The sequence below is a fragment of the Cyprinodon variegatus genome, unplaced genomic scaffold, assembly GCF_000732505.1.
Source record: "Cyprinodon variegatus isolate N-32 unplaced genomic scaffold, C_variegatus-1.0 Scaffold27, whole genome shotgun sequence".
Taxonomy (NCBI): Eukaryota; Metazoa; Chordata; class Actinopteri; order Cyprinodontiformes; family Cyprinodontidae; genus Cyprinodon; species Cyprinodon variegatus.
This window is the reverse complement of record NW_015150480.1, coordinates 525860-545633: the sequence shown is the minus strand read 5'-3', so window position 1 is coordinate 545633 and position 19774 is coordinate 525860. Positions and strand designations below refer to the sequence as shown.

The 19774-nt window shown below is 38.4% G+C and overlaps 1 protein-coding gene across 5 annotated transcripts in view; it reads left to right on the top strand.

The window, feature by feature from the left end:
• arhgef10 (Rho guanine nucleotide exchange factor 10) overlaps positions 1 to 18946 on the top strand; it is a 72730-nt gene extending 53784 nt beyond the window's left edge. For 4 of the 5 annotated variants that reach the window (XM_015396764.1, XM_015396787.1, XM_015396778.1 and 1 more), the window contains 7 exons: positions 1136 to 1222; positions 1358 to 1584; positions 1719 to 1876; positions 6684 to 6826; positions 9395 to 9569; positions 16824 to 16946; positions 18236 to 18946. In XM_015396764.1, the coding sequence (XP_015252250.1) occupies positions 1136 to 1222; positions 1358 to 1584; positions 1719 to 1876; positions 6684 to 6826; positions 9395 to 9569; positions 16824 to 16946; positions 18236 to 18741 (1419 nt within the window). In that variant the 3' untranslated portion in view covers positions 18742 to 18946. The remainder of the gene's footprint in view (positions 1 to 1135; positions 1223 to 1357; positions 1585 to 1718; positions 1877 to 6683; positions 6827 to 9394; positions 9570 to 16823; positions 16947 to 18235) is intronic. The other variant, XM_015396770.1, reaches the window with a different exon arrangement.
• Positions 18947 to 19774: the final 828 nt, after the last annotated feature.

The following is a 19774-nucleotide window of genomic DNA, read 5'->3' as shown; positions in this document are numbered from 1 at the left end:
TGCATTTTTCTACAGGCCAATACAACACACCAGTTTTTTGTTGTTTTTTTTACTGCAGTTTAGTAGAAATTCAACCACATACCACCTTAGGGAATAAAGGTTGCCAAAGTTTTTTTCTTTATATATATATATATATATATATATATATATATAATTTATTTATTTATTAATTTTTTTTCGGGGTGTCACTGTAAGATTTAAATTTCTTAATGCACTAGTTTGTACAAACTACAAACTGCTTTGCCGCAAACCACAAAATGCGCAAAACCATCATTTAAATAGGGCGTCTCCAACAGTTTTGCACCTGCCACCAGTTACGCAATTGCTCTTGTTAAATCACCCGCAAACCATGGTTCAGCCCCTCGCGCAAAATTCCAGTGTGCGAGCGCAAATTACTGCACGCAAAATTGGATCTTGATAAATCCGGCCCTTAGAGTGTAAAATTGCTCAAAAGAAAATCATCCCGCTACTTTTTCTTGTGTTTATTATAAATTTCTTGTGATTCCCCAAAAAAGACCCGATGCCCTGAATCCATGTTGGTTTTGGAACTAACAGGGATTTAGGACAGAGAGCTTTAAAACACAAAGTATAATCAGATCTAAGTGATTTTTTTTCAGAGACATCTCATAGCACAGCGATTCTCTTTAAGTTCAGGCACCTCAGTGACAGTGGCTTAAGTTTCCACACAGAGCCACACAATATTTTCACAATTGAAAATATTAAGATCTAAGGAAAACAGAAAAAATATGAAAAGTTCTGGGCTTGATTGACCCGGGTCCAAACCCAACCTGTGGCTAAATATCTCTCCCCCTCCTGTCAGCCCACTGTCGAAAAAAACCAGCCATCAGTGCCATAAAAACCTAAAAAAACAAACTAATATATCTCAAAAGGTAAAATGACTGTGGGCTTCCTCTGAACCCTTTAATGAAAAACAATACATAATCTATAATAAGTTTTAAATACATGTTTGGTATATAACAGGTGATCCAAGCATTTACCTAGTGGAGATAGATAAACAAATGCTGACAAACAAAAATTAACCTGGTCAGGTTTTTTCTTTTACAATTATTTTGAAACACCAAACATCTGTGACCTTTTCACGGATTTATCACTGTTTTTATTTGTTCTCTGTCAGGTGGAGTGTGCTGTTCACAACCCAGAGCCCTTCATAAACACAGAAAGCACAGCCGACTCTCCTGTTGTCGGCCACGGATGTGTCTGGGTAAGACCGTCTCCCAAATACCTTTAGAAAAAGTTGGCAACCATTTAACTAATAACAGAAATTTAACTTACAGGATCGTGTAGTATGAGTGAACGCTTTTCAAATGATTTATTTGCTTTCTTTAACTTGGTTTAGGTTGCAAGTTGCACTAACCAGATGGGTCAAATCGCTATTGTGGCCATGCAGAACTCCAGCCCTAAAGTGACAGAATGCTTCAATGTGGAATCTCGAATCCTCTGCATGGCCTTCGTCCCAGCAGAGCAACCTAAGGAGGACAGTGAAAAGCTTCCTCAGAATAATGGCGTTCCTGCTGCAAAGGCCAGTGATACCCCCACCGTCTGTTTAGGCATGGAGGAGGGCAGGTATGCATGGAAAAATTCAATAAGTATTCTCCTAAATAATTAAATATACCTAAAATGACTATTATTTTCTTCTTATAAAAATATGCATATTGAAGTTGCTTTGCTTTGATTTCTTTTCCATCCATTCTATTTAGCATCATTGTTTATAAGAGCAGTCAGCGGTCCAAGAAAATACGTCTTCAGCATTTCTTCACCCCAGACAAGTCCACGGTCACCAGCCTGGTCTATAAAAAGCCCTGTCTGTACGCCGGTCTGGTTAGTGGCTCTGTCGCCATTTACTCCAAATCACAAGGTGTGTGCTTTAAATAAACATCTTTCTGTTCCTTCAAATCTGCAGCCAAAAGAGTGTGTAAAATCAAGTTGAAAGCCAGTAAAAAAAAAAACAACAAAAAAACACCTTGACATATTTTCCTCAGCTTTATATCTGGTTATATATATTTTTTTGAAGTTGGCTGCCTTAACGATACAATTTGTAGCATCCAGATTCTGAGGTGCGGCTGCTGGTGTTTAAGTCAGCGGCTCTGGGTGTAGCTTGGGGTCAGGGGTCTCCTCTGCTGTGTTTAAGCTCTGTTTCCATATGCTTTGTTGTCTGGGTGAAGCCGCTATATTAACTCTGACCTATTTAATGTCTTCCTCCTTTGCTTCCGAGCACAGACGCCTCACACTGGGCCAAACTCTTCCCACACTTTATTTAAATTCTATGTGCTTGGAAAGATTCTCAGTCATCCAGGTCATAGTCATTCCAAAGCTTCCTGGATGGGAAGCAAAACGTCTTCACACTTGGAAATAGTCCAGTGGATTGTTTTTTTTTTGCAAGGATTCACATTCTATGTTTTCTTCCTGCTACCATCAGCTGTTACAATGGTGCAAAAACCAGTTTGTCAGCCATTTTTGTTTTTTTAAGTAGGTCTGAGTTTCACTGCAATCATTAATTTATCTATTGTAAGTTTCTATTGATTTAGCTCTTTCTTATTATAATACCTAGCAAAGATTTATGCATATTTGGGTTTTTCAACATTTCAATATTTTACAAAGTCAACAAGGTAACACAATACAATGTATACATTTAAAGTGGAAGATTATTAGACTCAAAATTTAACAGGTCTGACAAACATTCCTTGTTAGAGATAAGACATTTATCAGCTCTCTCCTTTCATTTTCTTCTTTAATTTATTTATTTATTTTTTCCCCTAAAAATAAAAGGGAAAAGGCTTCAAATGAGACAAATTGGATGTCCAGAATCTTTCATTATCGCTTTTCTAATCTTGTCATTAATTCCCAGAGGATGAAAATTCACCTCAGTTTAAAATCTTTACCTGCTTAGGTTTTTGAGACTGCCCTTTATCTATTATCTTATCAGCTTTGACAAGCTTCCCTGTCTGCTTTCCCACAGCACCATCCTGCCACCACTATATCTCACAGTCAAACGTTCCCAGACTCACTTGCTGTATTATTTTTTTATGCCTGTGTTTCTCCTGCAGGTTAGACACTTACCACCTACCTTTGGGCTATCAATTAGCTTTAAACTGAAGTCCTTCTAGCTGTCTTTCAACACTGATGTTCTGCTATCCCCTCTTCAATAAGGGCCATATTCATAGAGCGCTCAGCTAAAGGTTTTTCTGTCAGCAGGTTCTCTGCAGATCTCTGCAGCTCCTCCAGAGTCACCATGTCACTCTGGACTGTTTTTGTCATTAATGCTGGCCTCTCGTCTCCTCTGAATGTAGAGGGCTTCTATCATTTATGTACTGAGCTGTGCTCTGTAAGATGTTTTAAAGTCAGGAGGTAATTTCTAACCTTACCCATCTTTAAGCTGCTTTACTTCTAAATTTATGTTCAATTTGCTTTGTTCCTTTGTCTTCATGCTGCTGTTTTGTTAACTAATGTCCAATCCTCTGAAGCTCTGACCTCTGACTCTCCCTAATTTAGTTCACTTCTAAAGAAAAAAATTGACATTGAAATCTTTTTTGGGGAAAAAAAAGTATTGGAGAAATTAAATATACATTTATGTTCAGTCCCGATGTTAGAAGAAAACTAACTGAAAACGGAAGAAAATTGAAAACTTTATCTCACAGTTATGGCTTTTTGGAGATGTTTTACCTCATGAAATCCTGATCAAATGCATTAAAATCTTTGGTTGTAACTTGATAAATGCAGAAAAGTTTAAAGATGGATGATCAAAATGGTTTGAGTTGATTAATGTATGAAAAAAGATGGATGTTTTCTTGCTGGAAAAAATAGAAAAACAATAGAAGAGTTTTCCTGTCTTCATTTTTTTTTCTGTCCAGCTGCACTTGGCAGAAATGATCAGTGTGTGCAACCGTTCTGGAATGTTTTTAGATGAGTCCTGAACATTTTTAAATTCAACCAGTTAAAAATGTTCCCACTATGTCTGGAGAATGATGCTTAATGCTAAAATTGATTCATGCTGTAAATATTTAAGGTTTAAGGAGAATCGAGCACAATCCTTAAAGGTATCGTCAGAACAGACTGGGTGTCTACAGCCTACAGTGCAGAGTTTCTGATGCTGCATGAGAAATGTGACTCTGTTGTTGATGCAGTGTTTCTGAAGCTGGCAGCCTCATTCTGCCAAGCTTGCCGTTTCCAAAGTGAACGTGTGTTTGAGACATTGAAAAGGGGGGAGCCAATGATTCAGCATCGCTCGCACATCACACTCAGAGACTCCTAACATGAGCTCATTTTCTTCCATCCAGTCAGCCTTTAATATCTTATTTTCCCAGAAATAAGGATAATAATAATAATGAGCCTCATTGCTTTAGCTTTTAGTCTATGTTTGTTGTTTTTCGTGTGCTCGCACTCAGTCCTGGAGATTTTTTTTCTTTGTTTGTGTGGCTGACAGTGACATGAGGGAATGCAACAGTTCAGTAAGTAAAAGATGTGGGCAGATGTAGCAGAGAGGACTTATGTAAGCCTGCAAGCTGGCACTTCTGTCTGCTTCGCTTTTCTTTGCAACATTTCTTTCCAAACTGTACATTCACCTTAACAGTGCCGTTCTTCCAATCATGTTTACACAGAAAATTTAAGTGGTGCAAATCTTGCCGAATATGTTTATTAATTTCCATACCTTTACAAAACACACATGTTGATAACATTCTTGTATCTTCATTAAACCAAATATTATCCTTGAAGTTTTATTCACCTCCTGTTCTATATAGCTTTAGGAATGTGATCGGCATCCTTTTTGTTTACTTTCTTGCCGTTTTATGACTTAATTCTCAAGTGCACGCACTAGTTGCAGAATCGTTGATATTTATAAAGCTCCTGCAGGCAGCGGGGTGTTTTTATTGCAGCCGGGCCTGCTCTGTAACCAGGCACATGCAGAAGGGAGTGTGTAGGAGGTGTATGTGGGATACAGCTTGGCTCTGACTAACACTCAGCAGTCCATCTATATTCATAGTGAAGCACTGTGAAAACCATTAATGGCCACTTATCAACCATTAGAAGAGTTATAAATGCAGGTAACCCCTACAGCTGACATTTATCAAGATGGATGGGTTGTTGCTCTGCTGTGTCTGAACTGTGCTTACCTAACCAATTAATTTCATACTTGCATCATAGATGAGTGCTGTTTGAAGATGAGGTTCCTATACTGTCTTTAAATGTTGTGAATAACATGAAAATTGTTCCAAAAAAAGTTTAAAAAAAAACAATCCACTGGAATTTGTTTCCAAGTTTGAAGATGTTTCGCTTCTCATCCAGGAATTAAATATGTCAGAATTAGCGGTGAGTTTGAGGCTTTGTAGAGTAGCCTTGGTTTGGCTTAGAAAACATGCAAATTGAACCAGAAGAACAGGTCAGCTTTGCTGGAATGGGGAGTCGTTTAGGTTCTTTGTTAGCCTGCAATACTATATGCAGGCTAACATGCCTCTGAAAGGGGGGTCCTTAGGGGGAATTGTTGGCCTGACTGACCTGGCGAGATGTTTTGGTCCCCTGCATGGGGTTGGGGAGTTGAGATGATAGCAGGAAGGAATCAACTCTATCGCTGCATTGTAAGTTTTTGAAAGCTAAAATCTGAGTCTACCCCCTCTGTTTAAGGTTGTTTTTTTCTTTCTTAACATTAATGGCTTCCTTCACGCTCCTTTCAAACCACCTGCCTTCTTTGTCCAAAATGTGAACATTCTGATACTCTGGTCCTTTGTTTGTTAACTTTTTTGGAAGGACTATGACCTGGATGACTGAGGATCTTCACCAGAACGTAGAAATTTATTTAAAAAATTCCCTCTGTAGAAATTCCATAATTTAAAATGGTTACCTTTCTAGCATCTTGGATCTTTTTTTTTTTTTTACTTGATCTGTGGTCTTTAAAATAGATTTGTTTTAGTTGCCAAAACAATGAATTAGTTAGTCTGTATTTTTTTTCTTACTTTTCTCAACAACAAAAATTTTTTTTTGCATATATTATATTTTGGTTTATGTGATATTTGTACTCAAATTAAGATTTGCATAATTTTGATAGATGAAAACCAAAAACAGAGCTGCTCATGCTCAGGGAGCAGAAAGCAGTGAAATGTCCATAAATCAAATGTCTGCTTTTTATGCCCAAAAGTGGACCAATTCTGATAATACTTGGATGATATATTTTACATTGAATAATGAATATTTAAAAAGGGTATTTAAGATAAAACAAATTATAAAATGTTAAAACCTCAATTATGATTTTAATACATTATATCAAAATGAATTATTTTTCTGTCTCATATTACCTATGCTTAGGTATTGCTAAAAAAAAAAAAAAAGAATCTTGAATCTGATTGGTTGGAATATAACAGCAACACACTATATTTTTATATGACTTACTGATGTATTGTCACACTTTTTGCTTTTACAATAATTGACTTAAATGGTTTTATGATGTGTGGAAGACTTAAGTTCTAAAACCTAATTTCTTCTTGAACATCTGCATCAAAAATCTAGTAGTTTTGTCCGAGAAGTCCTCTCATCTTAAACGGAGAAAAGATTTGGCAAAATGTTTACTTTTTAATGTCCAGTCTGAGATCTTCTAAGAGTTCTTATCTGTTCTTATCTGTGTTGTGGTTTATATTTTGTACACATGGAATAAATGTTCTGATTTGCTCTCTCAGATGGTTCCTGGTGCTGTGAGACGCCCAGGTTACTGAAGCTAGGAGTCCTTCCAATTAAAGCGGTGCTGGCTGTGGAGGATCAACTCTGGGCCTCATCAGGAGGACAAATTTTTATCATCAGCACCCACACACATTGTGTTGAGGTATGTAAACCACTTTATTAAATATCGATTTGATTTTTTTGCTTAGCTGTTCATTTCTCCTACTCAACTTATGTTGAACAGACAGTAATCCAGCCATAACACAAACACTTCAAAAGGAAGAAACCCTATACCAGTTAAGCTGTCCATTTTCCTTTTTACATTTTTCCTTAACTATGATTTGAATGCAGGCGTTGGGCTGTTTGGGGAATGGGAACACCTGTTGCCGATCCAAGAATAGTAACGTTCCTGTGACATGCGCTCACTTATAATGGGTTTAGGCTCATTAAGCTCATTATGTTGGACCACCTGCTTGTTAGCTCTCTTTGCTTCACACAGGATTTACAGCTAGTCCAGAGTAGTAATTAAAAGTCAGACAGAAAGGAGGACCAAACACAAGGGGAGAGAAAAAGTCTCAATATTTCTCTGTTGAACTGTTTTTTTTTTTGTTTGGGAAACCAAAATGTAGGACATCCAGGTTTAACATAATTTACTAAACTCCTGCTGTAAAATTCATTTGAATAGCTTCTTTATTGCCAAGACTGAATCCACCCACATGTTAAGCAGTATTTCAGATTATGTGGTCATGCTTAACATTACTACAGATTTTTTTATGCACAAAGACAGAATTATGTAACATTATCTGTAATGATTTGGGTAATGAAATGTGATGTACCTAAAATAAATCCACCATCTGGTCTTTCCAAATCATTTTATCAAAATATATATCTATATTTTTTGTATTTCGTCTCCAAAGCAAATATCTGCGCAGATATAACCAGCACTTATGTTCCAAGGAGGGAAGCAGTGTAATCAAGGTTTCAGTGGGTTGCAGGTTGTTCATCATCCACAGTCAACAAGTGGCAGTACAGGAGATGGCCTGCAAACACCCCCACACTTACAGCACCTCTCAGATTTATTACATCCCTGGGAAAGAAAACCTGACGACAAATGAATCACTAGTCTAGGAGCTCAAACTCACCTTAAAAAATAATTTACAGCTTAAAAACATTACGGGATGAGAGATATTTAATTCAGTTTATTTATGTATGTCATCTCAAGGCACTTTACAAATCAACCAGATCATACAGTCAAGTTGATTCAAAGTTTTCTATCTAAGTTCCTTGCATCAACTTACTGTATTGACTTGAAGGCAATCCCTCACAGTAAACATGCTTGCGGCGACAGTGGAGAGGAAAAACTCAATTTTAACAGGAAGAAACCCCCAGCTGAACCAGGCCCAGTGTGAGCGGCCATCTGCTGAGGCTGACTGGGGTTCAATCAAAAAAATATTGTTTATTACAAATTCATTAGAGCTATGGTCATTACGGTCTCTAAAAGTCCTATTTAATATCACTGTTATATTACTGTATAATTTTTATTGATAGCTTACTTTTTTTAATTGAACTGTATTTATCTAGCTTCAATGCATGGTGAGCAGGAAGAGCCTTTTTTAAGAACAAGCTCTTCTACATCAAACACTATTTGAGCCTAAACAAGGATGAATTTGTGGAATGGCACCTTATGTCCACTGGGAAGAACAGGCACAGATTCGGGATCCTGCTGACCCATCTCTCCTACTTTAGAGTGCATTTCATGCAATCTTTATTAACATTATATTAAAAAAATCTATCCGTTGGTCTGCTTTCAAAGCTGTTTCAATTCCCAAACCAAAATATTTTTGCCCCAGCATAACAGCAGAGCTTGTTGGTCTGTGACCCACAATTTCCCATTAGTCATTGTGGGTCAAAGCAGATTGGTTGAGCTGTGGCAGTCATGGCGGATGGTTTTCACAGAGGTGATATTAATCACATCTTGGTTTTCACAGCACAATGTTTAACCTTATTTAGTATTTCAAACCTTTTAACTTTACCCAGTCCAGATTTAGTGCCACATCCAATATTTAAGTTTAAATTTAGTTTGAGCCCTCATACTCTTTGGTTCCTTCCAAACCTAAAACCATCAAAGCCATGCACTGAAGAATCTGAAAAACAGCTACAAAAAAGGGTGACCCAACACAAAGGAGCTAACTCATCTGTTCAGTACATCTCAAAGAAACCTTATGGGCAAGTAATACTTCTTTGAATATAGCAGTTTTCACGTGCTAGACAGAATAAAAAGCTGCTTTGAGGAGATTTAATGAAGACTTTTCTAATGAACATGAACAGCCATCTCAAAAACAGATAAAAAAGGACCCTTCAAATGCTGCCCTATTGGTTAAAGAGGATTTTTGCAAAGAACCAACAGCAGAGAAACTTTTATTTACAATATGTATATTTTTTCATTTAGATGAATATGAATTAAACCTGTGATGTTCTTTTATCATTCAGATGTATGTTCTGATCATATAAATTATGAAGATTTCTTATTTGTCTAAAGAGCTAAATTTCCATTCAATCTGACTACATATTTGTAATTCATAACATGAGAAATTTCTAGCCATGGTAGGTGAAAAGTACACAAATCAGTACTCTTTTGAATTTATCGGAAATAAAAGATTATTCAGTCTAAACTTGATGTGAAGCTTGGAAGGTGAAAACAGTATTGTCTTGTTTTACCTTGCTGATGCAGAGGCAGCTGGAGGCCCACCAAGAAGAGGGCATGGTGGTGTCTCACATGGTGGTGGCAGGGGTGGGCATCTGGATCGCATTCAGCTCCGGTTCTACTCTGCGCCTCTTTCACACTGAGACATTGGAGCACCTGCAGGACATTAACATTGCCACAACCGTTAACAATATTCTACCAGGTAAGGATTTAAACCCTCTCGTACCTATGAAAGGTATTCCTCATATTGATTGGATGGTCACATAGAGCATCAAGTATTACCCTGAGATCCCAGGATGGGAAACTGGGTTTAATCACTACTTTGAGTCAAGGAACATCTTCTAAGAAGCACACACCCTGAGGATGAGCACCTGGTGTAGCTCCATTAAAACCAACATGGCAGGCAGAAACAGCAGCTGTGGAAAATAAAAAGCCCTTAGTTTGCAGTGTCGAAACCTTAAAGCTGCCAGGCACACTGCAGGTTAGCTGGGAGTGTCATAATGGAGTTTAAGGCATGAGCAGTGGGTACCTGCACTTGTAAAATTGATCTCCAACTGAGCAGTAGAGAACCTAAAATGTTAGGATGAAAGGGACGCTGGCCCACCGCTCCTCCAAGGTTAAACGATGAAGCTGGAGACGGAACACAATAACCCAACAAGTAGAAGACTTCTGCCAAACCACAAAGCTGGTGGAAATTAGCGCTTAGTGTATAGACATGCCTACCAGCAGGTGGCAGCAGGTGATATCATCAAAAGCTGTTACACTAAATTTAAAGAAGTCTTTTAAGAAAAAAATACAGGGCTAACCAGCAGCTAGCCTGATTTACAGTATAACCCTTCTCCAGTGGCTGAAAAACCCATTTAAACCTGCGAACAATCGGCTTTTAGTAGCAGTGGAAACAGCTCATTGGCGTCTGTCTACCCGGGTCAAACGACTTGGCAAGCGACCCGTGTTAAAATCGCCTCGGCTCCGATCAGCATTCTGTGGGAACACCAGAGCCGGGTTGACCCGCTAAATTACGTGACATCAATAAACGCGACGTACGGACGTCAGCACATCGCGCCAGTCGCTTCTGATGTAACAAGCTAAAAGAGCTTTACATTCAGTAAACATGGTGCAGAACTGGTGAGTGGAATTCAGAGAGATAATAGAGCGAGACGATAAAGCTTTCTTACTACACCCTGGCTTCCTTACATGTTGCTCTCCATTGTCCACTGATTTCTGTCGCACTGGTGACATCGTCAAAGCTATCCCAGCGTGATGGTGTCACCAGATACACAGCTGAAGGGGGACAGGGGTCATGCAACTTGCCAGCAAGGCTTAGAACCAGCTTTTTTGCCAATGGGAAGGGAGCAAAATGCCAGTTGTTAGCGGGTCGACCCATGTTTGAAAAACACGCTATACACAGCAGGATATATAGCGTGAGGAGTGACTATCAGTCATTGTCATCACGTCATTCGCCTTGGAGGCGATTAGATTAGAGGTACCTTCAGTCGGGACCTAATAGCCCATACTCATGTGTTGAACTGAGTTAATTGACTGAAGGGAACTGTAGTTTTCAATTATTGCAAATATATTGTTTTTGTTCTTGGAAATATAAGTTTGAAGGATTTCTTCATCCTATGCTTAACGTTTGCTGACAAACATGTACAGTTGATTAAACGATCAGCTATTTCCCTGGTTTAAGTGATCCTTATGTAATACTGCTTCAAACTGTTTTATTATTTACCATGTTGCCAAGTTTACCACAGAAACCAGATATTTTCATTTACCTGAATAAACTCATAACTCCATAAATGTCTCTCTAGCAGGTAGTGCTAAAGTAAACGTGTTAGAATCCAACTGTTTTTATTGGATTGCTTTACTCTGATACCGAACAGTGTTTGCATTTCTCACCAGTATATATAAGAAATAAACAAGGAATTGCTGCTCTGAAGAGAGACCTTTATTGGATTTGAAGATTTTGTCTCATTGTTTATCACAACATTAATCACTCTGATGGTGGTCAGAGGGCCTCGGTGGCGCCAGAGTACGGCAGCCTTGCTTCTGTCAGTGAGCCCCAGGGCAACTGTGGCTACAATGTAGCTTGCCACCATCAGTGTGTGAATGGCTGAATAACTGAATGTAGTGTAAAGCACTTTGGTCAAGTCTCCTGACTTGAAAAAATAGGTACAGTACAGGACATTTACTCCACTGCTTCTTTGCAATATGTCAGTCTTATCTGCAACAGTAAATGATATTGATATATCATTTATATATTGATATAAAAGACAATCCTGTATAGCTACTCTGGGAAACAGGCTTTCATTCTTTACTTCACTTTTTTATTGAAAGCTAATTTTGAAGGCACCTTTGTAAGTAACCAGATAGAAAAATGGTTTCATTCCTGAAGTTGTTTTTTTTTTACCTTCACTAATGATTACTCTTAGCAGAAAGTGCTAGAAATATTAGTTTCTTTTTTCTTTTTGATGAACAGTTTCCTTTACTTTAAACCGTTCTGATAAAATGGCTAACCTCTCAGTCTGTGTAAGGCAGTGCAGCTGTAAACCTGTCACTAAGTAGCTGCGCTATTTGCACTGCCCTGGCAGGGTGAGGTAAATGAACCATGGCTCATAGAAAATGTGAATCCAGGTGAGTTTTATAGTGGAGAGCAAATATTTATTTGACGGCCTAAAAGAAGAACACACAAGTTAAATTCACTTTAAAGGAAGCTTTCCAGGTTGTGCTAAAACATTGTGAGTTCTACCAAAACAACTTTATGAAGTTTCCTAAGAAGACACAATGCTGTATTCATTTTGATTGTAAGCTTAATCATTAAGTTCAAATCAAATCTTCCTGCCAAAACCCATAATCTGCAGCATGACCTTTTGGTCACGGTGATATAATGCCCAGCAATGCCAAACTGTATTGCTGGTTTTATGGGTAGCAATTTGGAATCCACTTAAATACAGAACTGTAAAAAACTCAAAATTATTGGACAAACAATCTAATAACACATTGGCTAGATTATATATCTCTAAATGTATTTTTTTTCTTTTTAATCTGAAATTATGGAAATGTGACAAATCACAAGCTAGTGTCCTTTTTTTCTTTTTTTTTTTTTTTTTACAGAATCCAATCAAACTAAATTCCTGGTCCTGATTCATTCCTGACATCAAACAGACCGATTCCATATTGTTTTTAAGTTATTTATGCTTTTATTATTAATACACAAGGCCTAAGAAGCCTTTTAGTTACAGCTGATCTTTAATTATTGAGATAGGGACCAGAGGCGATGTCACACTTTACCAGTGAAGTGATGTAATTTTGGGAAAGTAGGCACATCGTCCTTTTCCCTCACTTTTTTCAGGCGGAACTGGAGCGCAGCAAAGCTGAGCGAAGAGAAAGTCATAAATTCCCTTTTCGCTGAAAGGGAAAAAATCTGTTTTCAGTTTTATTTTTTGATCAAATTGTCAAACCCTGAATAGATTAGCTCAAATAGTTTAATTTAGGGTTATAAAACTTTTCTTTAGCATTACAAACTGATTAAGACCTGCAACAATTTAAGAAAGCAGTATTGGAGAATTGCTTGACCTTTCAAATTCATTGCTAAGCTGTGGATACAGCGAATTCAAGGAGCGTTTAATACTCCTTGATTAAGATAGGTAAAACTTTATGTACTTAAGTTGTTTTAAACTGAACGTGAACATAACTGTGACCTGACTCAGGTATTCATTTATTAGCCTAATATTAATAGATTTAATCCTATTTGGGATAAGAAGCACTCAACTCATGTTTTTTCTTCTTTAATTCTGGATATGAAGTCTTTAATCACTACCTTTTTTTAGAACTTCTGACCTCATTGCTTTTTAGAATGTTAAGTGGTTTTGATTCTTGAAGATTTTTGAATAATATATATAAAACTTTGAATTACTTATTGCCAGATTGAATTTATTGCAGAGCTCCCTAAAGGATGTCCAATCCAAGCTTGTATCTGTTTGATTTTTGGCTTTAGCCCACAACACAATACACTTATAAAGTAACTTTAAAAGATCAAGGGATAAAGGAAAAGTGTAAATCCCAGTAAAGATGTAGGAGCTGACACTCTCCATAAAGTAGATGTGTTTGCCTCCATATGATATCCACTGCTTAAAATAAGCAGTGAAAGTGCTCTTTGTCTGACAGAGGAAGGTGATAGAAGCGATCTGCTGTGGGACCTCACCATCTTTATGAGTTAATAGAATCCATGCAACCACAGAGGAAGCTGCTTCTAGGACAAACCAAACACATGAAAGCGTTCATCTTCTCTGCAGTGCCATTAATAGCTCATTTCCTCTGATATTGATATTCAGATCAGAGACAGTAAGTCTGCATGGAAGATTAAAGGGTTTTGTTTGCAATGTGTAGCTGCAGAAACTAAATTCTGGAAGTTTTCCCAAAAAGGTATTGTTAACTCTTGCCTGCTTTAGTGTTTTTGTCATTTTTTATTATTTTTGTTGTGTGGCAGGATGCTGGGGAAAAGAGCAAAAACTCGGCCGCTTCTGCACAAAATCTGACGTAACCGGGTTTAAGAGCCAAACTAGACTAGATGGATTGACTCTAATCTGTGTGTTAGAAGAAATGAATGATGGCCAGTTCCCCTGCAGTTCTGCACTGTATTGATGTTTATTCACAGAGGCAGAATAACATAATCTGTTTATAAAGAAGATAGCAAGGAATTACATTACACTGAGGTAGGATTGTCCAGTGTGTACAAAGTCTTAATGTAATTATGGCTCATCAGCACAGCCAAGACCACTGCTGATTCAGCAATATTATTTCAACCAAAGTAAAAAAAAAAATCCATGGGGTGTTTTCCTCAGTCTGTCTGCCTTTATCAATGGTGCAGTGTTGAATCAAGGAGGTGCTCTAGGTGGAGTTATCCTTCTCGTGTTCAAGCACGTCCAAGCAGTTCTGCCAACTCCCTCCTTTGCAGACAGAGCTTCCTTATCCAGGCAACATGCCCGCAGATGCCTAATAAACTGTAATAGAAATCATTTGGTGCCTCTGAAAACCTAAATCAGTGCACTGCATCAAGATAACCATGCCATTACAGAAAAGAGGGAGGTTTATTTATCACAGTCAGTTTAGGAATAATGCTTTTAAGACTTTCCCCCAAAACTAAAGGTTTTAGTTTAATATAAGAGCTGGTTGCTCTTTGATCATGTCTCAAGGGAAAGGTCGACTGGCTGCAGTGGTAAGGGGCTTCCTTTGTCTCATGTTTTGTGACCTAAATATGCAGCCATGCATGGTCTAAAGGCACCTTATCAGTGGGCTGGTAGATAATCTTCCTTCATGTTTCTTTGTTGTTGTTTTTTTTACCAGTAATAGTACAGGCAACTTGAACCAGATGTGATTATTGTTGGCCAGAAAACAACATTCACTGATTTGAAATAAAAAAAACAATGAAAAGAGTGGAATAGTGCTGGAAAGACAGTGGATACAACCCTATATAGAGAGCTGTAACATCACTTAAAACTGATAATAGTGATTAAGCCAAGTTGTTTCTTGTTAAAAATGCTTCGAACATGAGTCTTATAATTACCAAGCAGTAGGATTCATCATTTCTTAATAACTGATGAGTCAATATATAATTTGCGGTACTATGCACTCATTGTCCGCAGTGTTTTCCATTTATTGTATTTATTTTTCTCTGAAAATGAATGAAATCTCATTCAGAAATATGGATTTTCTAAACAACTTAAAAAATATATATATAGTCTCTTTTTTTTAGAATTATTTTTGAAAACTAATAACATGAATTTTACATGATACAGTATTCCCCTAAATAGTCGTCAACTAAAATATTAATTATATTATTTATTATAAGACAAATCTCCCTCTTTTCCCATTGTTTGGATAAGAAATACACATAATTAATGCATATATTGAAGATGAAAAAAATTAAAACAGAATTGGATGAATGACAGCTGGTACAATTGGGCTACAAGTTAGTGTTGAGGCTAATTGCATCCTATAATAAAACAGTTAGTAACCCTCTTATACTCTATTCCCAACTCTCTGGTTAAACCCTCTCATGCTGTATTCCCACCGGCATACATCTAATGATTTGGGGTAAAAGAAATAACCCAGCATTTCTGTCTTCATCTGCAGGAAAAGCTTTTGGGTCATGGCTACATCAATAGGCAATTAATCACAATGTGCTGATCTGAGGTATTTCTGGACTGACTGAATGGCTGATGGAGTGTTTCTGTAATTTTTGAAATCTACCCCTCCCTCCTGCTACTTTTTGTCAGGATCAAAGAGGTTCCCTCCTGTAGAATCTGGGTCCGAGTCGGGCCATGTTGATGCTCTCATAGGGTTTATTTTAGTTCACCCTCTGGGTGGGGAACTCCAAATATTATGAAGGGAGGAAGTTAAGTTAAGCAAGGCCTCTGACCAGGACTTTGTGTTTTTTTTATCCCGACTCTCAGCCCTCATTAGAAGCACATGTGGGCAAGACGTTTGTGTTAAACTGTACCAGCCTGCCTATCTGGCAGGAATTTAAGAACTAAGGCAGCCTGGCGTGTGTGCCCCATGCATGGGGTCAGCTCTAGTGAAGGGGGTGGGGGGTTAGGCACATAGACCGGCAGTAATTTTTTCAGAAAACCCAAGAGGATTACTTAGAGGGAGGAAATTCAAGTCAAGCTGTTACAGCAGTAATGACTCATGGCAGTCTGGCCTCCCACAAAGCGGGCCCCGAAAAGCTTTTTTTTAGCAAAATGTAAAATGCATTTTGCAGCATCAAATGTGCTAAAAATATTCAGCTACTAACGGGTTCATATTAGCATAGCTGGTTCATTGCAAAACCTCCATGAAAGATTTTATTGCATGGCCGAAGTGGCATGTATCTAAAAGGTTTGCCAGCAGCCGGATTTTATCACCATCCTTACTGAAAAGAGTCTTTTACTTAACAATCGGAGCTTTTACAGTCTGAACAGGCTTCAGTGATTTTTCTGAACAGAGGAGAAAGGAAAAGGTCATGTTAGCTTGTCCTGCTGTAATAGCCATAAGTTTCCTGAATAGCGGCAGAGCTTCTTCCTTAATTACAGCATTACGCTCCACTCAGCTTGTTACATAACACTTTCTGTGTTGTTTGCTTGTCTCAAAGCTGGCTGTAGTGCTGCATTTTCTCTTTGTTCAGGCATTTGAAAAGGGCTGCTTTTATCCTCGCTCCTCTTCACGTTGCCCTGGAGACAAGCAAGCTTTGAACATCATGGCTGCAGAAAATGTTGCCACATACTAAAACAAAGCATATCCCTCCCTTTCTGGGGAAGTGAGCCATTAACTATGCTTTTTTTTTGTAATTTCCAGGAGACACTGCGTGGGAGCATGTGTTTGCCAAAGCCTTGCTTCTTTATATGCAAAATACCACTGGATTTATTCTTGAGAACACCTTGATTAATATAAGAAAAAAACTGTTTTGCTTTTTCTGCAGGAAACCAGAGAGTCTCTGTGAGCAGTCTGCTGGTTAGCCACGGTTTGCTGCTAGTGGGGACTAACTTGGGAGTGACTGTGGCTTTGTCTGTCCCCAGACTACAGGGGATCCCCAAAGTAACAGGTAACAGAAATAAAGGGGATTAGATTTGACTCTGGAGAAATCAAAGATCTTAATCATGATTTTTGATGAGATAATATTTAAGTTATAGATAATTCTTTGTGTTGCACCAGCTCTAAGTTTCATTTTTAAAGATGTTTAAAAAGCTCTAGTTGACAATGAACTTTACTGCAGTGTCTGCACCTAACACTGATGCTTTGAATGAATTCTGACTTTAATACACTGACATTTATTCGGTTGGAAAATGTCACCTGTCCAACACATTGACATGCCCAACAATTTCTACTAAATCAATCTCACTAAAGCCCTTGGTTCAATGAGACTTGAAACTTCATAATAATAATCCATCTATTTCTCCGTCCCTGGCATTGAAACAAAACACAAAAAAGCAACTTCAGCCTGGTTGCCATCAGCAACTAGCCTGGATGAGGACTGATGTTAATTTTGCCTCCACGCATAAGGGTGGATGCATCAAGCTTTGCTCTCCAACCATTAGACACTATCTACGCTAAACTGGTTGTTTGAGATACATGCCTGGAAAAAAGCCTTTCTGTCCTCAGTGATCAAACATAAACATGTGGAGTTTTCCTCTTGCTAATGGGACTTTAACTGGAACCATGTGCAGGAAACAAATGATAAGAATTAGTTGGGTTTTTTTAGTATATAAATAAAAGCTCCCATTGCCTACTGTAAAGCACGGTGGAGGTTTTGGGATGTTTTTGATCTGTTTCTTCTTTGTCAAAGTGCTTCGCCTCATAAACCATTTTAGATATGATAAAGAAATAAGAGAGCCAGTAGAATGTGGGTTAATCGTTATCAACAATGTTGCTGCAGTTTTCAGAGAAGCTTTGCATTTACAGGACTTGATGTTTTGAACCCCCAATTCATTTTACCCCCCACTGTTAGAAAAATCAGCTTTTCTACTGTAATCCCCTAAATCATTGAAGGGGCAGCTTTAGTACAAATGAACTGGAACAGGGATTGGAAATAGTGCCACATAGTTTCATCACCATCAAGAACCTGCAAATCCCCACCAAGCATCTGAAACAGTAAATTAGGCTGCTTGCATCTTCATTGACCCAAATAACTAACAAAGAAAATAGTAATCAGGGTGGTCCTCAGTGCATTGTAGGTTTTGGTAGGTTTTTTTTTTTTTTTTTGTTTTGGTAGGTTTTTTTTTTTTTTGCCCACTTGTTTTTGATTGCCTTTATATATTTGTCATATGCCACATGGTTAAGTGTAATTTAATGCTTGTTAATTAACGTGTTTTTGTTTTTTTACCTTTACTTTAGGTCGAGGGATGGTGTCATTACATGCACACAATGGGCCCGTCAAGTTCCTCACTATGGCAACGGCGGTGCGTAACTGGTCATCTACCCTCCCACCCTCCACCTCTTCCCCTTCATCCAAGCAGATGGAGTCTGCGGATGCAGAGAGCGTCCAGCCTGTCCCAGATGCAGCCTCCAGTCCTCCTCTGGGACGCGGGGTGTGGCTGGGCGAGGCGGGCTGTACCACCATGGCTCTTCAGGATTCTCTGTCCTCCTCCTCCTGCGGATCCTTAGCTCCCTCCCAGGGTTCCTTGGAGCACGGTCCAGAGGATGGGGCCTTGTATGACTTGCTTCATGACCCCGCCCATCACCAGAGGGGGCGTCGCTCCAGCAAGGTTGAAGTCAGCTCTCTGCTAGTTGTGTCTGGAGGCCTGGGCCACCGCAGAGTCAACAAAAAGACCAAACAGTCTCGCCACGAGGACAGCACCTCCACTATCATGATCTGGCAAATCCCTTTACTGAACATGTGACACCAACAGCCCACTGGTGTTGGTTTAAATATCTGAAGACTTCACAAAATCTTCCTCATACTTTCATTTTTTCACTTTAAACCAAATGCTCTAACACTTCAACAAGTATTTGTGTCAATCAAAAGAACTTACTGACTTATTTTACACCAAAATGTTTGTCTCCTCCAATATAAACAGAACATCCCTGCCTTTTCAGGTTATTGGAGAAAACACGTCGTTATACTTTGTGTTAGTGCTTTTAACACCTACTTTTCAACACCGACTTTTTCAAGAGTAGCCACTTCACTCTCACACAACCCAACCTGCATTTGTTACATTGCAACATTTGAAAAGGTATCTTGATAATTGGAATATTGGGGTTTTAAGCCAAAACAAAGTTGGGAATTGAAAAAGGAAAAAAAGAAGGAAATACAGCATCTTTTACAGCTGAAATTCATCTGAAAGTCTTGTATTTCTATTGGCTTCCCACATCTGGAGACTGAAACTTAAATCTTCTTTACAAAACAGTTAAATCTGATACAGATCCTTAGTTTGTGGATTTGAACAGGCATTTATAACACTTGTATTTCTTTTAATCTAATCCGTTCTGTTCCAGATCTGTCTGTATGTTTTGGTCCAACGTCCTGCTGAAGGGTGAACCTTTGCTCCCATCTTAAGTATCTTGTTGCCTCTAACAATTTTTTCCTTGAGGAATCCTGCGTTGCCATGGTCCCACTGAAGAAAAGCATGGCGGCAGCATAATGTCGCCACCACTATGTTTCACTGTGATGGTGTGTGCAGTATGATAAACAGTGTTTGGTTTCAGTTACATTTTGGTCACATGTGACCGGATCAAGCAGATGTTTTGCTTGTGCAAACCACTCCTTCATGGTGTCCTTTCAACAATATCCATCTTATTACCACTTTGCCAAAAAGAGACTATATGTGAAAAAAGCGCAAGGGGTATAAGTACTTATACAGGGCACTGCACTGTAAAAAAAAGAATATATATTGGCTGAATGTTATGCCGTTTGATGTTATTCTTTGACACGAC